Source organism: Limulus polyphemus, unplaced genomic scaffold (assembly GCF_000517525.1).
Source record: "Limulus polyphemus unplaced genomic scaffold, Limulus_polyphemus-2.1.2 Scaffold1577, whole genome shotgun sequence".
NCBI lineage: Eukaryota > Metazoa > Arthropoda > Merostomata > Xiphosura > Limulidae > Limulus > Limulus polyphemus.
Genome location: NW_013667187.1, coordinates 77,703 through 96,557, shown reverse-complemented (window position 1 = coordinate 96,557; position 18,855 = coordinate 77,703). Strand labels below are relative to the sequence as shown.

General features: G+C 35.5%; 1 protein-coding gene across 2 annotated transcripts in view; it reads left to right on the top strand.

Annotated features, from left to right (window-relative positions):
• The first annotated feature begins 2,126 nt into the window (after positions 1–2,126).
• The window catches only part of LOC106464170 (DNA polymerase lambda-like), a 69,036-nt gene continuing 52,307 nt past the window's right edge, over positions 2,127–18,855 (top strand). Inside the window, exons 1-2 of one of the 2 annotated variants that reach the window (XM_013924291.2) lie at positions 2,127–3,156; positions 17,877–17,951. In XM_013924291.2, the coding sequence (XP_013779745.2) occupies positions 2,218–3,156; positions 17,877–17,951 (1,014 nt within the window). In that variant the 5' untranslated portion in view covers positions 2,127–2,217. The remainder of the gene's footprint in view (positions 3,157–17,876; positions 17,952–18,855) is intronic. The other variant, XM_022391858.1, reaches the window with a different exon arrangement.

Below are 18,855 nucleotides of genomic sequence, written 5' to 3'. Positions count from 1 at the left end.
CACGAACCACGGTAGTGGTTCATCATTAGGGATCGCCCATTGTATAAACCTTAGTCGAAACGTTGTATATTTGCTGTTATATTAAACTTATATTAAAGTTTTTCTTCATTACCCATTCAAGCCGTCTCCAACCATTATTATGGATCGCCCATTTGTTCTTTATTATTATTTAATATTGTTTCACTAGCCTTCAGCAAAAATGGCTGTGCGTATTGTAATAACTCCAAGGCAATATTTCTAAAAACATTTTTCCACATTGTGTAGAGTAGTTTTAAGTTTATTTGATTATATAACCAATAACAGTGGCTGTATAACTGTTCATACCCAATCGTTTTAATGTTGTCTGTGGTTTATATGGAGCCTAATAATCTATTACATGCATACGTATATAGCTGCGTATTTTTTAACTATGGTTTAAAGATTTATGTTGTGGGAGATAGTCTAGACGTTTGTGTAGCATGGCCGAAATAGCTCATGCAGTGGTAAAAAACTGTGATCCCGTCAGCATCGTCGTGTCCGAAAGGGTAGGAACTCTATACATAAACAAATGATACGCGACATCAATACAGTTGCAACAATAAGCTGATAATCGCTATGGTAGATGCGTCATGTCTGACAGATAAACATTAAATTACATACACGGCTTGATAGCACCAAGCTTAGTTTCGAGCATTGGATTGGCAACCATGATGAATGCTGGTGGTAAATGTTGAATTATAGCCAACACTGCATGATTGCAAATTTTATAGATACTGTAGATAGAGTAACCATCCTTGAAGAGGCAAGAATCGTACAAGTAGGAGATGGCGAAAATTATAGTCGAAAGTGAGGAAGATATATTTTGTAGCTATAAATTGTACTTAGAAAACATTTAGTTTCAGATAAAGTATGCAGCAACGAAGGCCCATCAGAGTTTAATGTGGTCACAATTGAAGAGGGACTGGAGATGTCACGACCCGAATTCCGTAAGAAATAGGGTGGAGAAAGGTATATTAATATAATCACTTCATAATTGTTAACTTAATGAACACGTTTTAGACCGTATAGAGTGTGCAAAATGTCATTTTAAGAGGAAATCTTGCCAGCTGCATCAAAATCATGACCGGCCTTAATATGACCATTGGATAGGAGGAGGAGAAAAATGAAGGGAAAGTATAACAACTATAAGATATATTAAAAATGCTTATATGTATACATATTATGATACTTTGTCTTATATTTGCATTGAATATATATGCATGCATTTATACAACTTGAAAATTTCATGCATATGGCTATCCATATATGCGGCTTTACAACTTAAAAAACTATAAAGCTTACATGTATACATGTAAATATATACATATACACTAACCAACATGCATTGCATGTGCATGTATAAAACTCACAAGGTTACAAAATCCACTGCGTGCACCATTCCAGTATAGTTCAGTAGTCCCTCCAATTCAGTGTTTACAGACTCTCCCTACAGCTACAGGGTGTCAATACAGTAGATGTATATATTATATAAGCATATACATAACATGTGGTATGTTGATCCCCATGCATCATAGTGATCCTACATGTAGTACCACTTTCACTGATATCAAGAGCAATAGCCATCAAATCTGCAGGAAACCAATCCAAATGTTGTTATTGTTTCTCGAGAGAGTATCATAAACCAACTACAAAAAAACTACGAATTTCATCAAACTAAATTGTTTGAAATAGGACAGTATAATTAATTAATTAATTGCTATTATACAGATTTATGTACATAAAAACTAGAGAAACAAGATTATTTAAAATTGTTAATCTAGAAAAAAGGGAATATGGATCTTCAAAAAGAAAAGAAACAAGATGGGTAGCTTAAAGTGAAAATGCAATCGCAAAAAAAATTATACAAACAAGCTTAAGGTTTGAGATATACATTAATTCCTATCTATCCTGTTTCTGTAATTTTTTAAAGATCTCTATCCCCCCCCCCCTTTAAGTTAAGAATTTTTATTAGAATGTTATTAGAAACTCATTTAGTGGAGCTGAAAGTGAAAGATGATGTTTATTGTTTGTTTTTTTTGTAGATTTTATAAAAGGAAAATATTCGACGAAATTAATAGGAACTATTTTAATTAAAGAAAATTGAATAATACGAGATTTTGGGGAACTCTCAATCTTCAGATGTACATTTAAAGCGCCCTATCTTCTAAGTTCTATTGAATTTCATCTCGAGTTGGTAACATGGAGAAAAGCAGTACCGCTACAACTTGTACAAAGAAGGATGAAAGCTGTAATAAAACTAGAACTCGTAATACGGAAACCACATCAAGCAATGAAGAAACAATGTTCTTTCGTGATGTTAAGGCGTTTATTATTCCTTCTGGCATAGGACATAAAAGGCTTGAATTATTCCAAAAGCAGTTAACTAAGTATGGTGGAAATGTAGAACAAACGCTTACTGAAATGACCACTCATATTATTGTTGATGAGTCCATCGAATGGTTAAAGATTTGTAAAATTTTAAAAGGGAATGAAATATTTTCAACTCTCACAAAAGTAGGCCAAACGGTAAATGTAGTTACAACACTTTGGTTAAGTAACAGTCTGAAAGAAAAGAAATATTTGGATTGTAAAGATTTCGAGATACGAAAAACTAATCCAGCTATGAGTATGACTAATGAAATTTCTTCTAGTTCCAAACAGAACAACAGTTATAAGTCAAATACAAAACCCAGTGCTAGAAGTACAACTAAATATGAATCTTTAAGATGGTCAAAAGCTTTAGATACGTCTCAGAGAATTTCAAACTGCAATAGTCCTAATAAAAAATCCCTAAATATGGACCAAGCTGTCAATCAATTGAATCATATAAAAACTAAAAATTTGAAAAGAACATCAGAAACTTTGATTTTGCATTCACAAGCTTCATCAAGCAATGTTAATGTTTTGGAGGATATTGACATCTTAGCTAACAGTAATAGTAGTAACACTAATAAACAATTTAAATATATGGATACAAAAGTGGTTGATACAGAGAGTTTATTCAGGAGTGATATTGAAGATGGTGATTACAACTTAACAGGTGAAGGAAAAGAAATGGGTTCTGATGTCATTTCTCCAAATATTGCAAATACCAATAAAAATAAAAGAGAAACTTCACCTGCTAACTTATCTATGTCGGTAAGTTCAAATGAGAAAAGAGAAGGTGATAAAACTTTGTCTCAGTTTATGTTTTTAAACAAACCTTATTCAAATATTGTGCTTCACATTCCCAACCACATTCATTCGTTCTTTACAAAAATCCATCCCAACCACTAGCTGATTAGTGTATGATTCATTTCATAATCATTAGCCAGAAAGTTTTTGTGACTTTCAGTCTTTACAATAGTTTTTCCCAACCACTAGCTGATTTCCACATAAAGCACACACCACATCATCAGGCATACGCTTTCACAAGCTTATAGTTATAACTTATAGTGGTAAGGAAATAGGATGTAGTTGTAGGTATAGAAATATTGAATACAAGTCTGAAGAGGTTATTATGTCATTGTATAGGCCACGTTTGAAATATTGTGTTGAGTCTTGAATGCCTTATCTTAATAGTAAGGACACTGAATTCTTGGAAAGTGTTCAGAGGAGGGCTACTACTAGTACTACAAATTACAATGAAACCTGGTATTGAAAGCTTGTCGTACGAGGAATATGATTGTTTAAATGTTTTCCCTTGAAAAAAGAAGAGTTAGAGGGTATTTGGTTCAGCTGTTTAATTAAGGTTGTTAATGTTCAGGGAAATGATAGTGTTTATGCATCATATTTTTTGTACTTAATGGTAAGAATCATTGGACTAGGGAACATAAATACAAATTTGAGCATGGTAGGAGCTATCTAAGTATCTTCAACCAGAATAACTTTATAACAGAGTGGTTGCCTTTATTTATGGTGGATACTGTTATTTTATGTGTCCTCCTAGTTCTACCATTGCCACTATTAAATATGTAATCTATCAACTGTTCAAAATGATGAGTATTGCTTAAATTTTCTTAAGTAAAAATTGAAGAAAAGTAGAATTTACTAATTGAGTCATCACCTAATTATCAGAAATTAGCCTTCTTTTATCATCCTATATACATAAATCAAGATTGATAGTTTACAGCACATGTTTTTCCCCAGGATTTTTAATAAATTCATTGATCAAATATATGAGCCTGTCTCTCTCATGTTTGGTATGCAAGTATATAGTGGGCAAGTTTCTGAGGATTGGAGTATTTCTATTGCAACTCATAAGTTTAAACAAGGTAATAAAATTTGCACTGGAAATTATAGGTTAGTAAGTCTTCTTTGGTATTGAGAAAAATTCTAAATATACTGATAAATATTATCCATGAATAAGGGACCATTTGCACCTTGAAACCCATCCTTTCACACCCATCCTTGAAAAAAGTAAATATTTAAACCACCTTTCAGTTTTTCAGGAAATCATTAAATTCTTCTCTTAAACTCCTATGAAACGCTGCTTTCCACTCCTGTAAATGACAACTTATTCCATAAATCAGTCAATATGCTAGAAAAGTTTAACCTGTCATAACTAGAGCTTAGCTTGCCTTTTCTAAATCTTAAACTTGTATCCTCTCATTCTCTCTTCAAATATAACAGAAAGAAATCAAAAGGCTTTATCATGTTGATTCCCTGAATAACCTTGTAAACTTTACCCCATTGTTCACGAGCTCACTCAAATTGATGAACGCCTTATCTGTTAGGCTATACATAATAATACTTACTGTAATTCTGAATTTACTGTTTGCAACTTCAAGAAATTTGGCAAGCTTGTAGTAAATGTTACAAGTGCTGTGCACACAAAAAATCATTATTTTTAATAAAGTACTTTTACTAAAGATTTGTCCAGGAATTTCCAAAGCCTTTACTGAGTGATACTAAAAATAAAAAATAATTATTTTCATTTTAGAGTGTTTTATATTTCATTTATATAGCCAGTAGAATCTTCTAAATGAATATTAAAAGTTTTTTGGGTAATAATTTATCTTTTATTTCTTATTTTCTGTATCTTAACACTAACTGTATATATTCATCAATGCACAGTGAAACGAAAGTTTACAAATATGAAATAAAATTGACAATACTGTTTTTTTCCACTGCAGTATTGATGAGCAGGAGAAAGATTCAGATTATTAACCTTAACAGTTTCAACTGATAACGTTTTCAAATCTACTTCCTTTTAATTATGTGGTTTTATTTCTATACTTTGTATGCAGATGGGGCAGTGATCCTCCTTTAAAAGAAATAAATCAATGTGGGATCCCATTAGTTCTTTCCATTACAGCTAATCTAATTAGCAAGTAACTGTGAAGTGTCATATTGTGCCAGGCCTGACAAATATCTTCAGATTGGGAGCCAGCCCAAAAACTTAGGAGCCAAGTGTGCCTAACCTAACTCACTACTGTTTGTAATGGGGGCTACACTAGTGCCTCAGTTATCTAAGCCTACATTATCCACGATCCTTGATTATCTGTGGTTTTTTCTTTTCCCCAGATTTTGTCAAGATAATTGTGTCATTACAATTCTAGACATTATTTTACATGTTTTGGAGAAATATTGCTCAGAAATTAATTTTGGTTGCAGAAGTTCAGGTGTAGGCTGATGTTCATGGGATTTTGCATGCATTCAAATCATAAGTCAGCTGGTTCAAGGCTAACCTTGCCTCTTTTGTTTTTAGCTGTTAAGACAGGAATATAAATTATTTGTAACTTGGTTAACTTTATTTGATTAGTGATTAAAAACACAGTCTACAAAATACACGTTAAGATTTCTTAAAGATTTCACTCAACTTCAGTTGCCATCCGCTGTTCTATGCTGCATGGAGGATCTCCTTTATCTACAGATACATGTTCAGGTTGTGTTGGGGTGTTGCCCAGTTTCACATTGTCCTCTTCCCTACAGATAATTATTATCTTTAGTCTGTTTTAACAAAGGCTTTTTGTAAATATTTCCAAGAATAGGTTTGTGTTAACTTTTGACTTGTTTTTCACAGGCATTGATAGGGTGTGAATGCACATCCTTGTTTATAGCATAAAAAGTGACAAAGTTTAGGAGCTATTTTTGCCTATGTTAGCAATTAAATTCAACTGAAATGAGAAGGGGCAATCAAAAGAGGAAGTGTTATAGGAGAAAAAGTGGAATTGGACTTTTGTAACTAATGAAATTCAGAGAAATCAAGTATGACTGACCGACACTTGGCTTTTATTATTATGATTGTGACAACTTTTATAATTTTTCATGATAATGTGATTAAATTACAGTAAAAGAGATTATGACTTAAAGCAAGGAATTTAAATATATTGAACAGTTTTATTTAGATTGAACAGTGGGCTAACTAGTGAGATACATTAGTGCCTCGATTATCCACTGTTTCTGTTATTTGCAATTTTTTGCTTTCCTTGGTCAGTGCAAATAATTGTGGCACCAGTGTGTATTTATTTATTTTCACAGCAATTAGTGCATGCTAACAATCGCATAATATCAGCAACCACTTCTTAGTATTACCTGAACTAACTGTATTTGGTCCCATCTGAGTCTACACACACATACACTGATTGATTGAATTGAGAGAAAGAAGAAAAACAAAATGGCATGAAATTAATAATGTGTCATGCAACCTCATTGCTTCATTCTTGAAAAAACATGAAGTGCTGAATCCACTATTAAGATCTTAGAAACAAAGTTTGATTTAGAACTCATAGAACGTGAAAATAGTTCTGAATTCCCAAGAGTTGAGAACTGCTCTAGATTAAAATTGTATTTAGCATAGCCCTACACCTGAATAGAATGGAAGAAAATACTGGGTGCCACAATGAAGTCTTTAGTCACCTTGGCAACCTGGGGTCTGGGATTTGTCAAAGCCTGTTTTATGCACATGCTGTACTTGTGAAAGTTTAAATGTTTTATTTTGTATATATTATTAGACTAAGCCAAGAAGTGGCTAATTTTTACATTTCAGTTAATTTTGTTAAAGAATATGTAAAACAATAAATATACATTGTAGTATTTGTTGCATACCCAAGCTTGTTTTCACTTGAGTAAAAATTAAAACATTCTTCTGTAAGACTTGTTCTTCTCATTAGTTTGTATGTCCATAAAAGAATTTGTGGAGTTTGAAATATAGATTTTATTTCTCACTTAAGTAGAATATCACAGAAAAACTATCATTTATGTGGCTTTACAAGTAAACTATAAACAAGTTAAAAATTCCTTTAACATTCTGAGCAAGTAAATATGACCACCATAAACCAAATAGTTATGCTACCTGTATAAGGCAAGAAACTAAGCAACAGAAGATTTATGTACAGGATAACCTGCTCTTTGTCCATCAGCCATGAATAATTAAATAGTGAACAATGTTGAAAGTCAGAGAGAGAGGGGAGGGGTTTCTCTGGTGGGTATGACAAATTTATTGATATCTCAACAATTCAAGAAGGTTGGAGCTTCAAATTTTAGATCCTTGCTTGTAATTATGTGTTGTTATAAAATAAGTAAAGTTAGAAACATAACTGAAACCCATCATGTAACACAAAAAAAGAATTAAAAAGTAAAAATTTAAATAATGTACAAATATATATTATAAACTATATTTTTATGCAACGTTTACTGACAACCAGTGAAAATAAAGTTGTTTAATTAAATTTTGAATGTAACACTGTAAAAGGTTGTAATATATATAAATGACCCAGGCCTGTATGGAAAATGTTGATAAGATCACCCCTACTCTCTGCAAGAAAATATAAGTTAAGTGATCTTAACATTTCCCTGTAAGATAACTATTCCATTCCTGGAATCATTCTAGTAGCCCTTTTCTAAATCTTTTTAAGTAAGCCAATATAACGTAACAGTCAGGGGCAAAAAGGAGCCCAGTGATCCATCAAGGCTGTCCTGTACACTAAATTGCAAAACAAAAGCAACTGAAATCTGGCCCTGATATTTTATATATTTATCAAATCTACCTTTAAATTTCAATAAGTTTATTTCATTCATCACATCTGAAGGCAATTCATTCCAAAGGCTGATTATTCAGTTAGAAAAGTAAAACTGTGTATATTGAAGATGTTTCCTACCTTGCAAACATTTATATTTGTGCCCTTTGTCCTGCCATTCCTACTATTAGATATGAAAAAAGACGATGTATCAATTCCTCTTAAAAATCTTGAACATCTCAATCATATTCCCTCAAACTATTCTTTTATTAAGAGAAAACAATTTCAGAAATCTTAACAGGTTCTCATGTGGTAACGTTAGATCCAAGGTATTATCCTAATAGCTCACCTTTGAACCATTTCCAATCACTCAATGTTCTTTCTAAGGTAAGAAGCCCAAAACACAGTACTCTCAATGAGACCCAATCAGTTGCAAATACAACAAAAAATCATATTTTCCCAACCTTTAGCAACAGTGAAAATCAAGATCAAGCAAGTATTTGTCCTTTTGTTCTGCATGATATTTCTGCCATCAGTGAGCTCATCTTAGGACACCTGCAATACCTTCTGACAAATGTACTTTCCCATTCAGATTTGCTACCAAACACTTTCCTCAAAGCAGATCGTGCCAGGTGCAATGATATGGTACTTAGAGCTAGAGACTTGAACCTTATAGTCTGCTTTCCACCTTGCCATGTCAGTAAAGAAGCATTGGATTTGATGAACAGCAAGAGGCCCCTTCATTTCATCAAATACCCACCTACCTGTATTCAACCTTGACTCCCTAAATACTTCTCAACCATATTCTTCCATTTTCCCACTTCTCTTACATCTACCATGTCTGAAGGAAAGCCATTCCAAAAGCTGACCACCCTGTTTTTAAGGTGAAATTGCATAATTTGCAATGACAAAGAAAGGTAATGCATCTATCCTATCTGTTCCATTTATAATTTTGGGTATATCAATCAGAAAAAAATAATTTTAAGAATATATGACATCCCTCCATTCCATGAATCATCCTAATAGCCCTTCTTTGAACTCTTTTTAATAACTCAATGCTTTTCTTAAAGTAAGGAGCCCAAGACTGAACACAATACTCTAATTGAGGCCTAATCAGACATCTGTACAAAGAAATGACAACTTCCTATGACTTTATTCAGTATTCCTATAGTTCCAAGAAAATCCTATTTGATTTCCACAGCAACACACTGCCTGGAAGGCCTAAGCAACTAACTGATCAACAAAAACACCAAGAACCCTATTTTCCATACCATGATTGAGTTGATATGGTGACAAAAACTATAAATTATTGCAGTGAGATCTGACTAGTGTATGTTATACAGCAAAAACTATGAGCATGTTTATAAATGTATTCTAAAATTTTGTTAGTTCTGTTACTAGCAAGAGAGCATTTTTTCAGTGGCTTGAGTCACTTATCTACCAATATTCCAAGGTTCATTTCTTCAGTCATGCAATTGAATTGGAATCATTAACACACTTTACTAATTATGTACGTATTAGTATCTATAATTAATATATTTCAGTTTGACTGCATTCTAGAAATATCAAACTTTTGTTTGTTCACTAGTTATGTTTAGCTGGTTTATAAGTTATATGTTTCAAGTTTTAATGACTACTACTTTATGGTTATATTTGTAATAGTAACTTAATTATGATAATTATAAACAGTACTCATTATACACAAATAAATAAATAGTAATTTATGGTTATCTTTTTTTAATCATTGTTAAATATATGACTTATATTCCTCATTTTTTTAAGACTAGACACCAATTTTTCTCCACATAATCTACATTTCAGGGTTTGTTCCCACAGTACCCATGCCACAGTTAGCTCTTTCTCACTATCTGTTAGTTGATACTTCTCATATTTTATTGTTTTCCTAAGTCCTTCAAATACTTTGTGGCAATTTCAAAAACACAACAGTGTTTTGCACTCTATTGTTAGTGTTGTTTTCCTAGGTTCCTGCCATTTGGATTTTATCTCACTTGAGTTTGGGGTTCATGTGCCTCCCCCCCCCAAAAAAAAAAATTATATCTACATGCTTCCACCTTTCAGGAAGTGGCTGTCCTTGTCAGCCTTTCTCTACTTCCCTGACTCATTTGGTGTTGGGATGAGATATGCTACTTGCGGAAGTTTGTCTCCCCACATCATCTCTCTGGGAATTGAGACTAGCTCCATTTTTGTGAAATGCAGTTTTTGGGGCCTGTTTTACTTCTTTTGGGTCCCGTATCAAGGTGGCCATTTTGCTTACTTCCCTTTTATCTTTTACTTGCATCTCGACATTCTCACACCATTTTCTTGTTTTTCCCATGCCCATCTTGGTCGTTGACAGCGATATGGGTCTCTATATAGTGGGGTCAAATCCTGTGGAGTCTGGGTTTCTCTGTTTTGTGGACTTTTGGTAGACCTTCATTCTGTGGATTTTTCAGAGTGTGGATCTATTCAGTACTGCTGGCCATCTTTATAATTGTTTACCATTCCTTTCCTTCATTCAAGGGATCCTGTCTCACACAATTGATTGCCCATTCTTGGGTGACATCTTCTCTTACCCAGTGTTATACTGCCAGTTTTTCAATTCGGCGAGGAATTTTTCCTCTCAGCCTTTAGTTATCCCCTCCTTGGCTGATATATGAAGGCCTGTCATTGATCTCTCCTGCCTTCTTCAGCCTCTTCAGGGTGTTGTTTCAGTCCCTTTATTGGGTTTTCACACCTTGCCCGTGGGTATCCTTGTTTAACATAGTAGTTCCATCTTTCAGTTGCCCATGGGGAGGGGTATTTTTCTCTTCCTCATCTGTATGGGTTTCACTTGGATCCTTTATACGTTTTAGTGAGTAGTCACAAACTTTGCTGGCTGTCTACCAGTGTTAGTCAACCAGTATCCTCTTTCTCAGGACAACTAGTTTCCGGATTTTTCCTGTCTTCAGTTTACATCAGTTTGCTCCTGGAGGAGGCAGTCATGTTGTTTGGATCTTCAGTATGAGGGATTTTCTATTTTCCCTCTTTTTGATTCTCGTGGGGTATTATCTTCACTACACAACATCAACTGGACCTTTCATTTTCCACTCAGTATTTTGGATATGGAGCATTTAGTCTTCAAGGCTCTTTCCTGGCTATCTTGAGGGGTTCTATCTCTTATGGGGATTTGAACTTAATTGGTTGCTCTCTTACTCGTCCGTGGCACTCGCACAGCACCTTTGATGGGTATTCCTCAATTGATGGCACCTCTGCATGGACCCCTTTGGTTCATGGTTGTTTTTCATTCTTTCCATCAGTCCAGTGTTGTTTGGTGGTTGGAAGGTGACCATGGTATTGTGGGTGTTTCTCTTTCATCTTTCACAGATTCTTCTCTTGTAGGTTAGAGTACATACCTCAATACCCTGGATATTTCAAAATATTGGCCTTTGATGTATCCAGTCTTTGTTTCCCAGTTTTGGTGCTCTTCATTGCTCATAGAGCTCTGTCTCTTATTTTCCATCTTTTGTGAAAGAAAATGGTTTTAGTGCTCTCCAACATCTTCCAAGTTGTACTATACTTCTGCAAGCAAGTGGGCATCAGATTCTGGTTCCTTTGATTTTCGACTCTTGGGCTACAACTTCCGAACCCACAGACACAGGATATTGTTCTTGGCTTGCCTTCTTCCCAGTGTTTTGATTCCAGTTGTGGATTAGTTCTACCATATACTCATGGTCATTCTCATGGAGTGGTCTCTCCATCCTCCAGTTGTTATGCTCTCATCAGGACACTCAGCACATAGATGTATTTACTGCTCATCTGGGGGTGATCTTGCTGTCTTTCTGGTCTCTGATTCCTTGGCTTCTGGCTTTGGGTTTGTCTACTTTTTTCTAATATAGAGAGGCCTTCCATTTTATGCCTTATCACCAATATGTCTCCTCCCCTGATCTATTTTCTTCATCCACACCTCTCGAGTTCAAGTTCTCTGGATGTTTCAGTCTCAGTTCCTCCCCCAGAGACCTCCACTGCCTGCATGGGAGTACCTGCCTTTGCACCATTTTCAATCCCTTCCCTTTCCCATATTTGTTCCCTGTTGGTTCCAGTTTGCCTTTTGTTTCCTGTGCAGACTCTATGATGATATGTTGCTCAAACTGCTTCCTTTTGTGGTTCTTGCTCCCTTTTGTTTCTTCCCTGGAGCCATTTGGTGTCTAAGACCTTTTCCTCATCACCATTACAGGTTGAGTTTTCACCAGCTTATTCAGATTACTCTTCTCTTTCTTCCATAGGTCACCTTCTTTATTGTGTCTCATCTCCTTTGTTTTGACATGTTAGGTGGCTCATTTTTGTCATCCTCTGAAAGAGATTGTCCAGGCTGGACTGTAGACTACTACTTATACTTTTGTCTCTCATTACTTGCTTCATCTGGCTGTATCCTTCTCTGGTGGATATATTTTCCCTCCAATGGCAATTCTGCATGCTCTGGTTTGACTCAGCATTGAGTAAGTGTATTTTTTTTGTTTTATTTCCCCATAAGCCTCTCCTTATGTCATTATTACATATTCAGATCTTGCTCAGTGGCGAGTTTTGCCTTGTTAGGTATGCCTTACTTTAACCTGCGCTTGCTATCTTTAAGTTTGTAACACACACTGTTGAGATGGGATATTCCTCAAGACCACTGGTGGCTTACCTAGCGGTATATGTATATTTCTGTTCCATACTTGATGGACTGTCACTCATGGACTATCATGAATAAAGTAGAAGGGAATTTCTGTCCATCACTGCTGCTCCCTTGATTGAATAAATTGGGTCTGCTTTTCAAAATATGGTTTCGCAGTCGCCCATTGCACTTTCTCTGATGTGTTGTTTCTCCAAAATCTCCACTGCATTTTATTCTCCTTTCCTCATGTGGAGTTTGGGAGTCCTTACCATTTTCCAGTTCCTAGCTGCTTGTGTGGTGGACCACGGAGCTTCCTTGGAGTGTAGCATACATATAGTAACATTATTTCTCTCTACACTCGTTTGAGAAGAGTGCGAAGCTGGGAACCTTTTCCCCTTCTCCCTCCTAGGTTATTGTTCCAGGAAGTCTGATGTGGAAGGGAGGTGGATCAGCCACCACTGGATTCTCCTCATAATACCGAGTTCAGGTCCTTTGATTGAGACCAGTAGATGCCCCCATCTTGGTAATTTCAGTTGCAGGATGAATTTTCCCTGATTATACGGTTGAGCACAGAGGATTTCATCCATCTTGTAATGCCGGTTATGGAATGTATAATACCCTGTTCCTATGGTTGGGCAGATGTTCCACATCCTACTTTTAATTTCGGATGCACATGGTTTTCTTCCCTGCTCTTATGGTTGAGTGGATCTTCTTCTTTTCCTGCTTGTAATAGTGGCTACAGGAGGAATTCCTGCTCTTACGCTTGAGTTGAGATTCACACAATACCCTATAAATCCAGGTTCAGTTTGGTATACTTCTTGCCTCCTACGGTTTGTGTGGAAGTTTGTTTATTTCCTCATTGTAATTCTGGTTGCTTGCAATATGGCACTCTGTTTATGTATGGATGGAGTTAGTGCACATCTATTGTTCATGGTCCATTTGTCCTAGCCACCTTACATTGTATATACTCAATTGATTCTTTGGCACTGTTCTCCACCTCTTAATACTGAGAATGGGAAGTGGAACCTTGTCTGTCCAGTTGGGGTTGGGGAGATTCTTGCTACAATGTTTCCCGAGGCCTTTCATTATTGGTTTGGTCCTTGATGATGCCTGTTTCATGACACCTCACTTCAAGGTCGCAGGACATACTTGTTTCAGAAGTGGTGTGGTCCCTCTCATGTGTGCTTCGATTCAATTATTTTTCATCATAGTTCATTACTCCTTAACACGTACACCTAGTACGTACTGTTTAGTCATGGTTAGTTAGTCCTTAATATGTACACATAGCAGATAATATTTTGATATAGTTTATTCTTCCTTAATTTGCAACATTTTGTCGATGATGTACAGACTTCATTCATTACTCCTTAACATGTCTGTTTAATGATTAATCATAGTATTTTACTGCTTAATGTTTACCCATGGATGATAATGTTCAGTTCTCATCCATTACTCCTTGACAAGTCACACATAGACAATAATTTTTTATCATTCATTGCTTCTTAGCATTTACACATAGTAGCTATTGTTTCTGCTTTGTTTATTGCTCTTTAACATGTCCACGTAGTCTATAAAGATTAGATCTGGTGATTAATTTCTTTATGTATCATGAGAGGATAGGATTTAGATATGATCGTTTATCCATAACATGTCATACATCGGCAATAATATTTTGTTCTAGTACATTACTTTGTAGCATGTACATATTGTAATTAATGCTTCATTCTAGTTCCATAATTCATCACATGTCCACATAAAATATTGTGATTAGATCGTGTTAATTACTATTTCACATACCACTAGAAGATAAGGTTTAGACAAAACCATTAATTTTATACCAAGTATCCCATAGTCAAAGTTTAGATATGGCTACTTACTCCATAACATACACATATAGAAGATAGTGTTCAGGCATAGTTCTAGGTTTATTATGTTCAAATGTATTCATAACTTGTCATGTTCTGGGGGCACTGCACATTATTACACAGTGTCTTCTCGATATGGCCGTGTCTACCCATGGATTGGTTTCTCACTCACTGGTCTTCCTCCTCTTGTTGCCTTGCCACACCCCTCTTTGTTAAATTCCTTTGTTGTGGTCTCATGTGCCTCATTCTTCAGCTCTGGCTGTTTGTGCCCTCAATCTGGTTAGATCCAATTCCTTTATTATGCATGTTCTCATCTCCATCTGCTCCTTCAGGTCCTTGCTCAGTTTTAGGACAACCTTAAAGGGTCCCTTTGATGGCCCCTCATAGGCTATCTCAACCTTGTTTCTCCACCTCCTTATATCTCAGTCTTGTCTTCCTCTTCTCAACTTTCCATCTCTTCTGATCCACCCTCACAAATTACTCTTAGGATATGACATCCCTTTGTTATTGCATGTGGTATTGTCCAGTCCACCTCCCTGATCATGTAGCTGTATCTTTGTCCCACTCATGTCACTCTTCTACCTCTTCTGTGTGCCAACATATGGAAGTACTTATCACCCTGGTCTTGTTATCACCATTTACCTTTGATTTCATTACATTTTATTATATTCCACTTATTTCATGAGATGACTCTCCTGTGATCTGTAAGTATCTTCTGTCTCAGCTTTAGAGTGGCATTTCCTCCACCTTCTGCCTTTCCTGATGTCACAGTTTCCCTACTTCTCTGCTTTCTTTCTACCCTCTTTCATTCCTGCCTTATCTACTGCCCCCTTTCCTACATCTTGCCTGATTAGATTATCATTTTGGTTCTCCATGCTCTTATTCAGATCCCTATGAAACCTCTAGATGTCTCTGCTCTCCCTAGACACATGAGTCCTATTACTACTTGCCATTGTACACATATCTATGCCCTTGTTTCTTCCCACCTTCTATTTACTACGCTTCCCTTTTCCTTTGTCTTGGTCAGTCTTTTCTTCCCTCATATTCCATGGTAATGGAAAGTAGTCACTCCTTTTCTTCCTTATCTCATCTTTCAATTTCTCTTTTCTGTGTTATTTCTGTTGTGGACAGGTGCTGTTGTCCTGCCTGAGAAACTCAGTGCTTTGTCATACACTTCCTTCTTGTGGTTCCTCTCGCTGTCCTTTTGTAACTGATACACCTCCTCTATTCAGGGCCTCTCTTCTTACTTCAATACAAGTTGGAACTGACAGTATGTCCAAGTGGTTAGAGTGCCTGACTCGCAATCTGAGATACATCACAATCTTCTAGTGAATTTTGGACACCTATCTAACCTATTCTCTATTCCCCTTTACCTTTTCCTGCAAGGACATGACCTCACCAACTATGCTTGCAGAGTTAGTTATATTCCTTAATATTCAACTGTGATGTATCACTCATTAACCCTACTCTCACAGCTGGTGTTGGGCCCATAGAGTCTGATGGTTGAGTGGTAGTTTCATAAGTATCCTGAAGTTGTGTTTATTGTGGTGCCTTCCTCCTGCAACTATTATGGGCTGTTAGTGTCTGATGGTCAAGGAGCTGTGCATGAATACTTTTCACATGTGCCCTTCTCCCACAGCTACTATTAATGATGGTCGAGGAAGTGAGCACACTTGGTACAGTCTGAACGTGTTTCCACCTTACTACACATATTGGCCTTTCAACGGCTTATGTGCAAGCTCACCAATGGTCATGTACCTATTCTGCCCATTCTTGCAACACCTTTCAGGCTTCTTGTCTCTCCCAATCCTTCACTCAAGCAAAGAGTATACCCTAATTGAGATGAGATGCAGTCTCCCACAAATGTGGCCCTATGGAGCCGTTGCCATAGGGTGTCACACACTATGGGCTTCCTTTTAGCACTCTTGAACGGAGGCTTATTTAGGTAATTTCTGCACCATTGCCTACTATCTCAATGTGGGATTGTAGCTAAACTGTGCACAGAGGTGAGTCATATCACAAGTTAACATTTTCTTTATATGAAAATTCATTTCCAATAGATACCTCCATGCATATTCTCACCCTTCCTTGACACTTTTCCGGTGCACTTTTATTGGTTGCTTCATCAAAGAATGAAAATTTTCACATATGAATGCACAGAGAGCTTTTGTGCAGGGAGTATGTTGCTCTCCTATTGGTGGAGGATTTTGCTGCATGATATGTCATCATACAGTAGAGCAATTTCATGTGAATTTTAGGTGGTAGTTTCATAAGGTGGCATGCAAGTCTCGCTGATGTCGCTGGACTCGCCCAGAGGACTTGTGTATGCATGGCTTAGATGCTGTGCCCCTGCCTGTATGTGCTCCACCATTTCCGTATTCATGGCGTGTTAGATCCCACTTTTGTTCCCATTTTCCTGTAATAATAATTCATGATTGTGTGGTAGCTAAGCATCGGTAGAATTATCGATGTACTGCTGTTTATGATGATGATGATGATGCAAGTCTCAGGCAGAAGAGCTCAACTTCAAGAACTAATCTATGCACGGAGGTGATTATCTATCAGAAACACATTTTCAGGTAAAGAAAATGTTAACTTTTAGCTGCTACAAAATTCAGTGTTAAGAACTGATAAAAATAAATGACGGTATATCATTCATTTTATTTTTGAATACATCAGCGGCCCATCAGAAACTACTTGGACTAATTGTAATACTGATGATAGTTTGTATATAATTTATGATGTGTCAGATTCAGCTTCTTGTCAAGCAGTTATAACAATAAAATTTACTCAGAAGTGGGAATTTACTCATTAAGAATGACCTGAATGTAAAGAAACTATTTACTGTAAACTATTTCCACTTCTTTTTGGTGTTTTAACTGTTCCTCTGTTGGATACTGACACGTTAATAATTACCTAATTTGTGAACAAAAATATCCAAATATCAACTTGCTCTTGCCAAGCCCATGAGTAGTTCACATTTTCTTTCAAGTCAGGCATTGTTTTCTTCAATTTTTGTGTAGTTCTAGATTCTTCATTGTCATGTATACATTGTGCTTGATGAATTTTTTATTATTTTGTTTATTATATTTTACGAGCATATAGTGGTTCTGTAGAGTTCATGTACCACTAAAGGATAAAAAAAAGGAATACCTTTTTATTTGTATTTTGAAGCAGTTAGGTGTTTTGTTTCAGTAAATACTTAGATTCTGTTTGATGCAGCAACTAGATAACATATATAATGCAGGATGCTAGCCAATAACATCTGTATTTTTTTTTTTTTTGCATACTGAAATTAATAGCCAAACCAGATAGCAATAAATTTAATGTGTATATTAACTAAAATCATAATTGTGCCATGTGTTTTATGTTAAACCAGGTAATTATTGGTACTACCATTTTTCTATTTTTGTATTGTAGGACAAGTGGGTATGTGCCAGATCTTCACGGCAGCAGACTACAAATCTCAACTATGATATAACTGTGAAACTTGAGGTATGAATGTGTATGACATGTGTTGTTTTACACATGTGCAGTATTCCTCTGCAGTTGTAATTATGTGTTCATTGTATGTGCTTGGACTACCAAAAAGGAGGTCATATGTTTTTTTGTGTAAATATTTTAACTATAATTACATGCACCAGCTTTTTTAACCCTTTTGCACTTGTCATATTCTTTTACAGTTACATTCAAAATTTAAACAACTTTATTGTCAATGCCTGTTAGTAAAGTCAGCATGAAAACATAATTTCTATTTCATTTGTTTATATTATATAAGTTCTAACTTCTTCATGTCCAAAGGGAATATAAAGAAATCCTTAATCCACATTTTTCTGTATCATACGATGAATCTGAATTCTGATTTTTCAATTTCAGAAATTTACAACTTCAATAATAGGTTTTTACAGTTTCCAAACAAATACACACTATATATAATAATCAGCAAGAATCCAAAATATGAACCTCCTACCTTTTTGATTTACTGAGAAATCAAACCCATTAACTCTATCAACACAGGGTCAGTCAATTTGACCGAGTCACGTGACCTTTTATACTCATTTAAAGTCTTTATAAAATTAATACTTATAACTTTCAATATATTGGGTATATCTTCATGAAATTTGGCAGTCTTTCCATTAATATTACAAGTCTTTCACATACAAAAAGTCATATTTCTAGTTTTAGTAAAATAAAATAAAGATTTTTCCATGAATATATTGAGTATTTGTTTTGAATATTCCATGTTCAAAGTAATTTTCATGTTCAAATTAAAAATACTTTTCATCTCAAAAATCTCAAATTTCCTTTGTGTAATCCCTAAAACCTCTTGAATGCATTTCAGAGTTTTTTTTCAGTAAAACTTTATAGTTTATCTGTTATTTTCTCTACTCTATCTCAA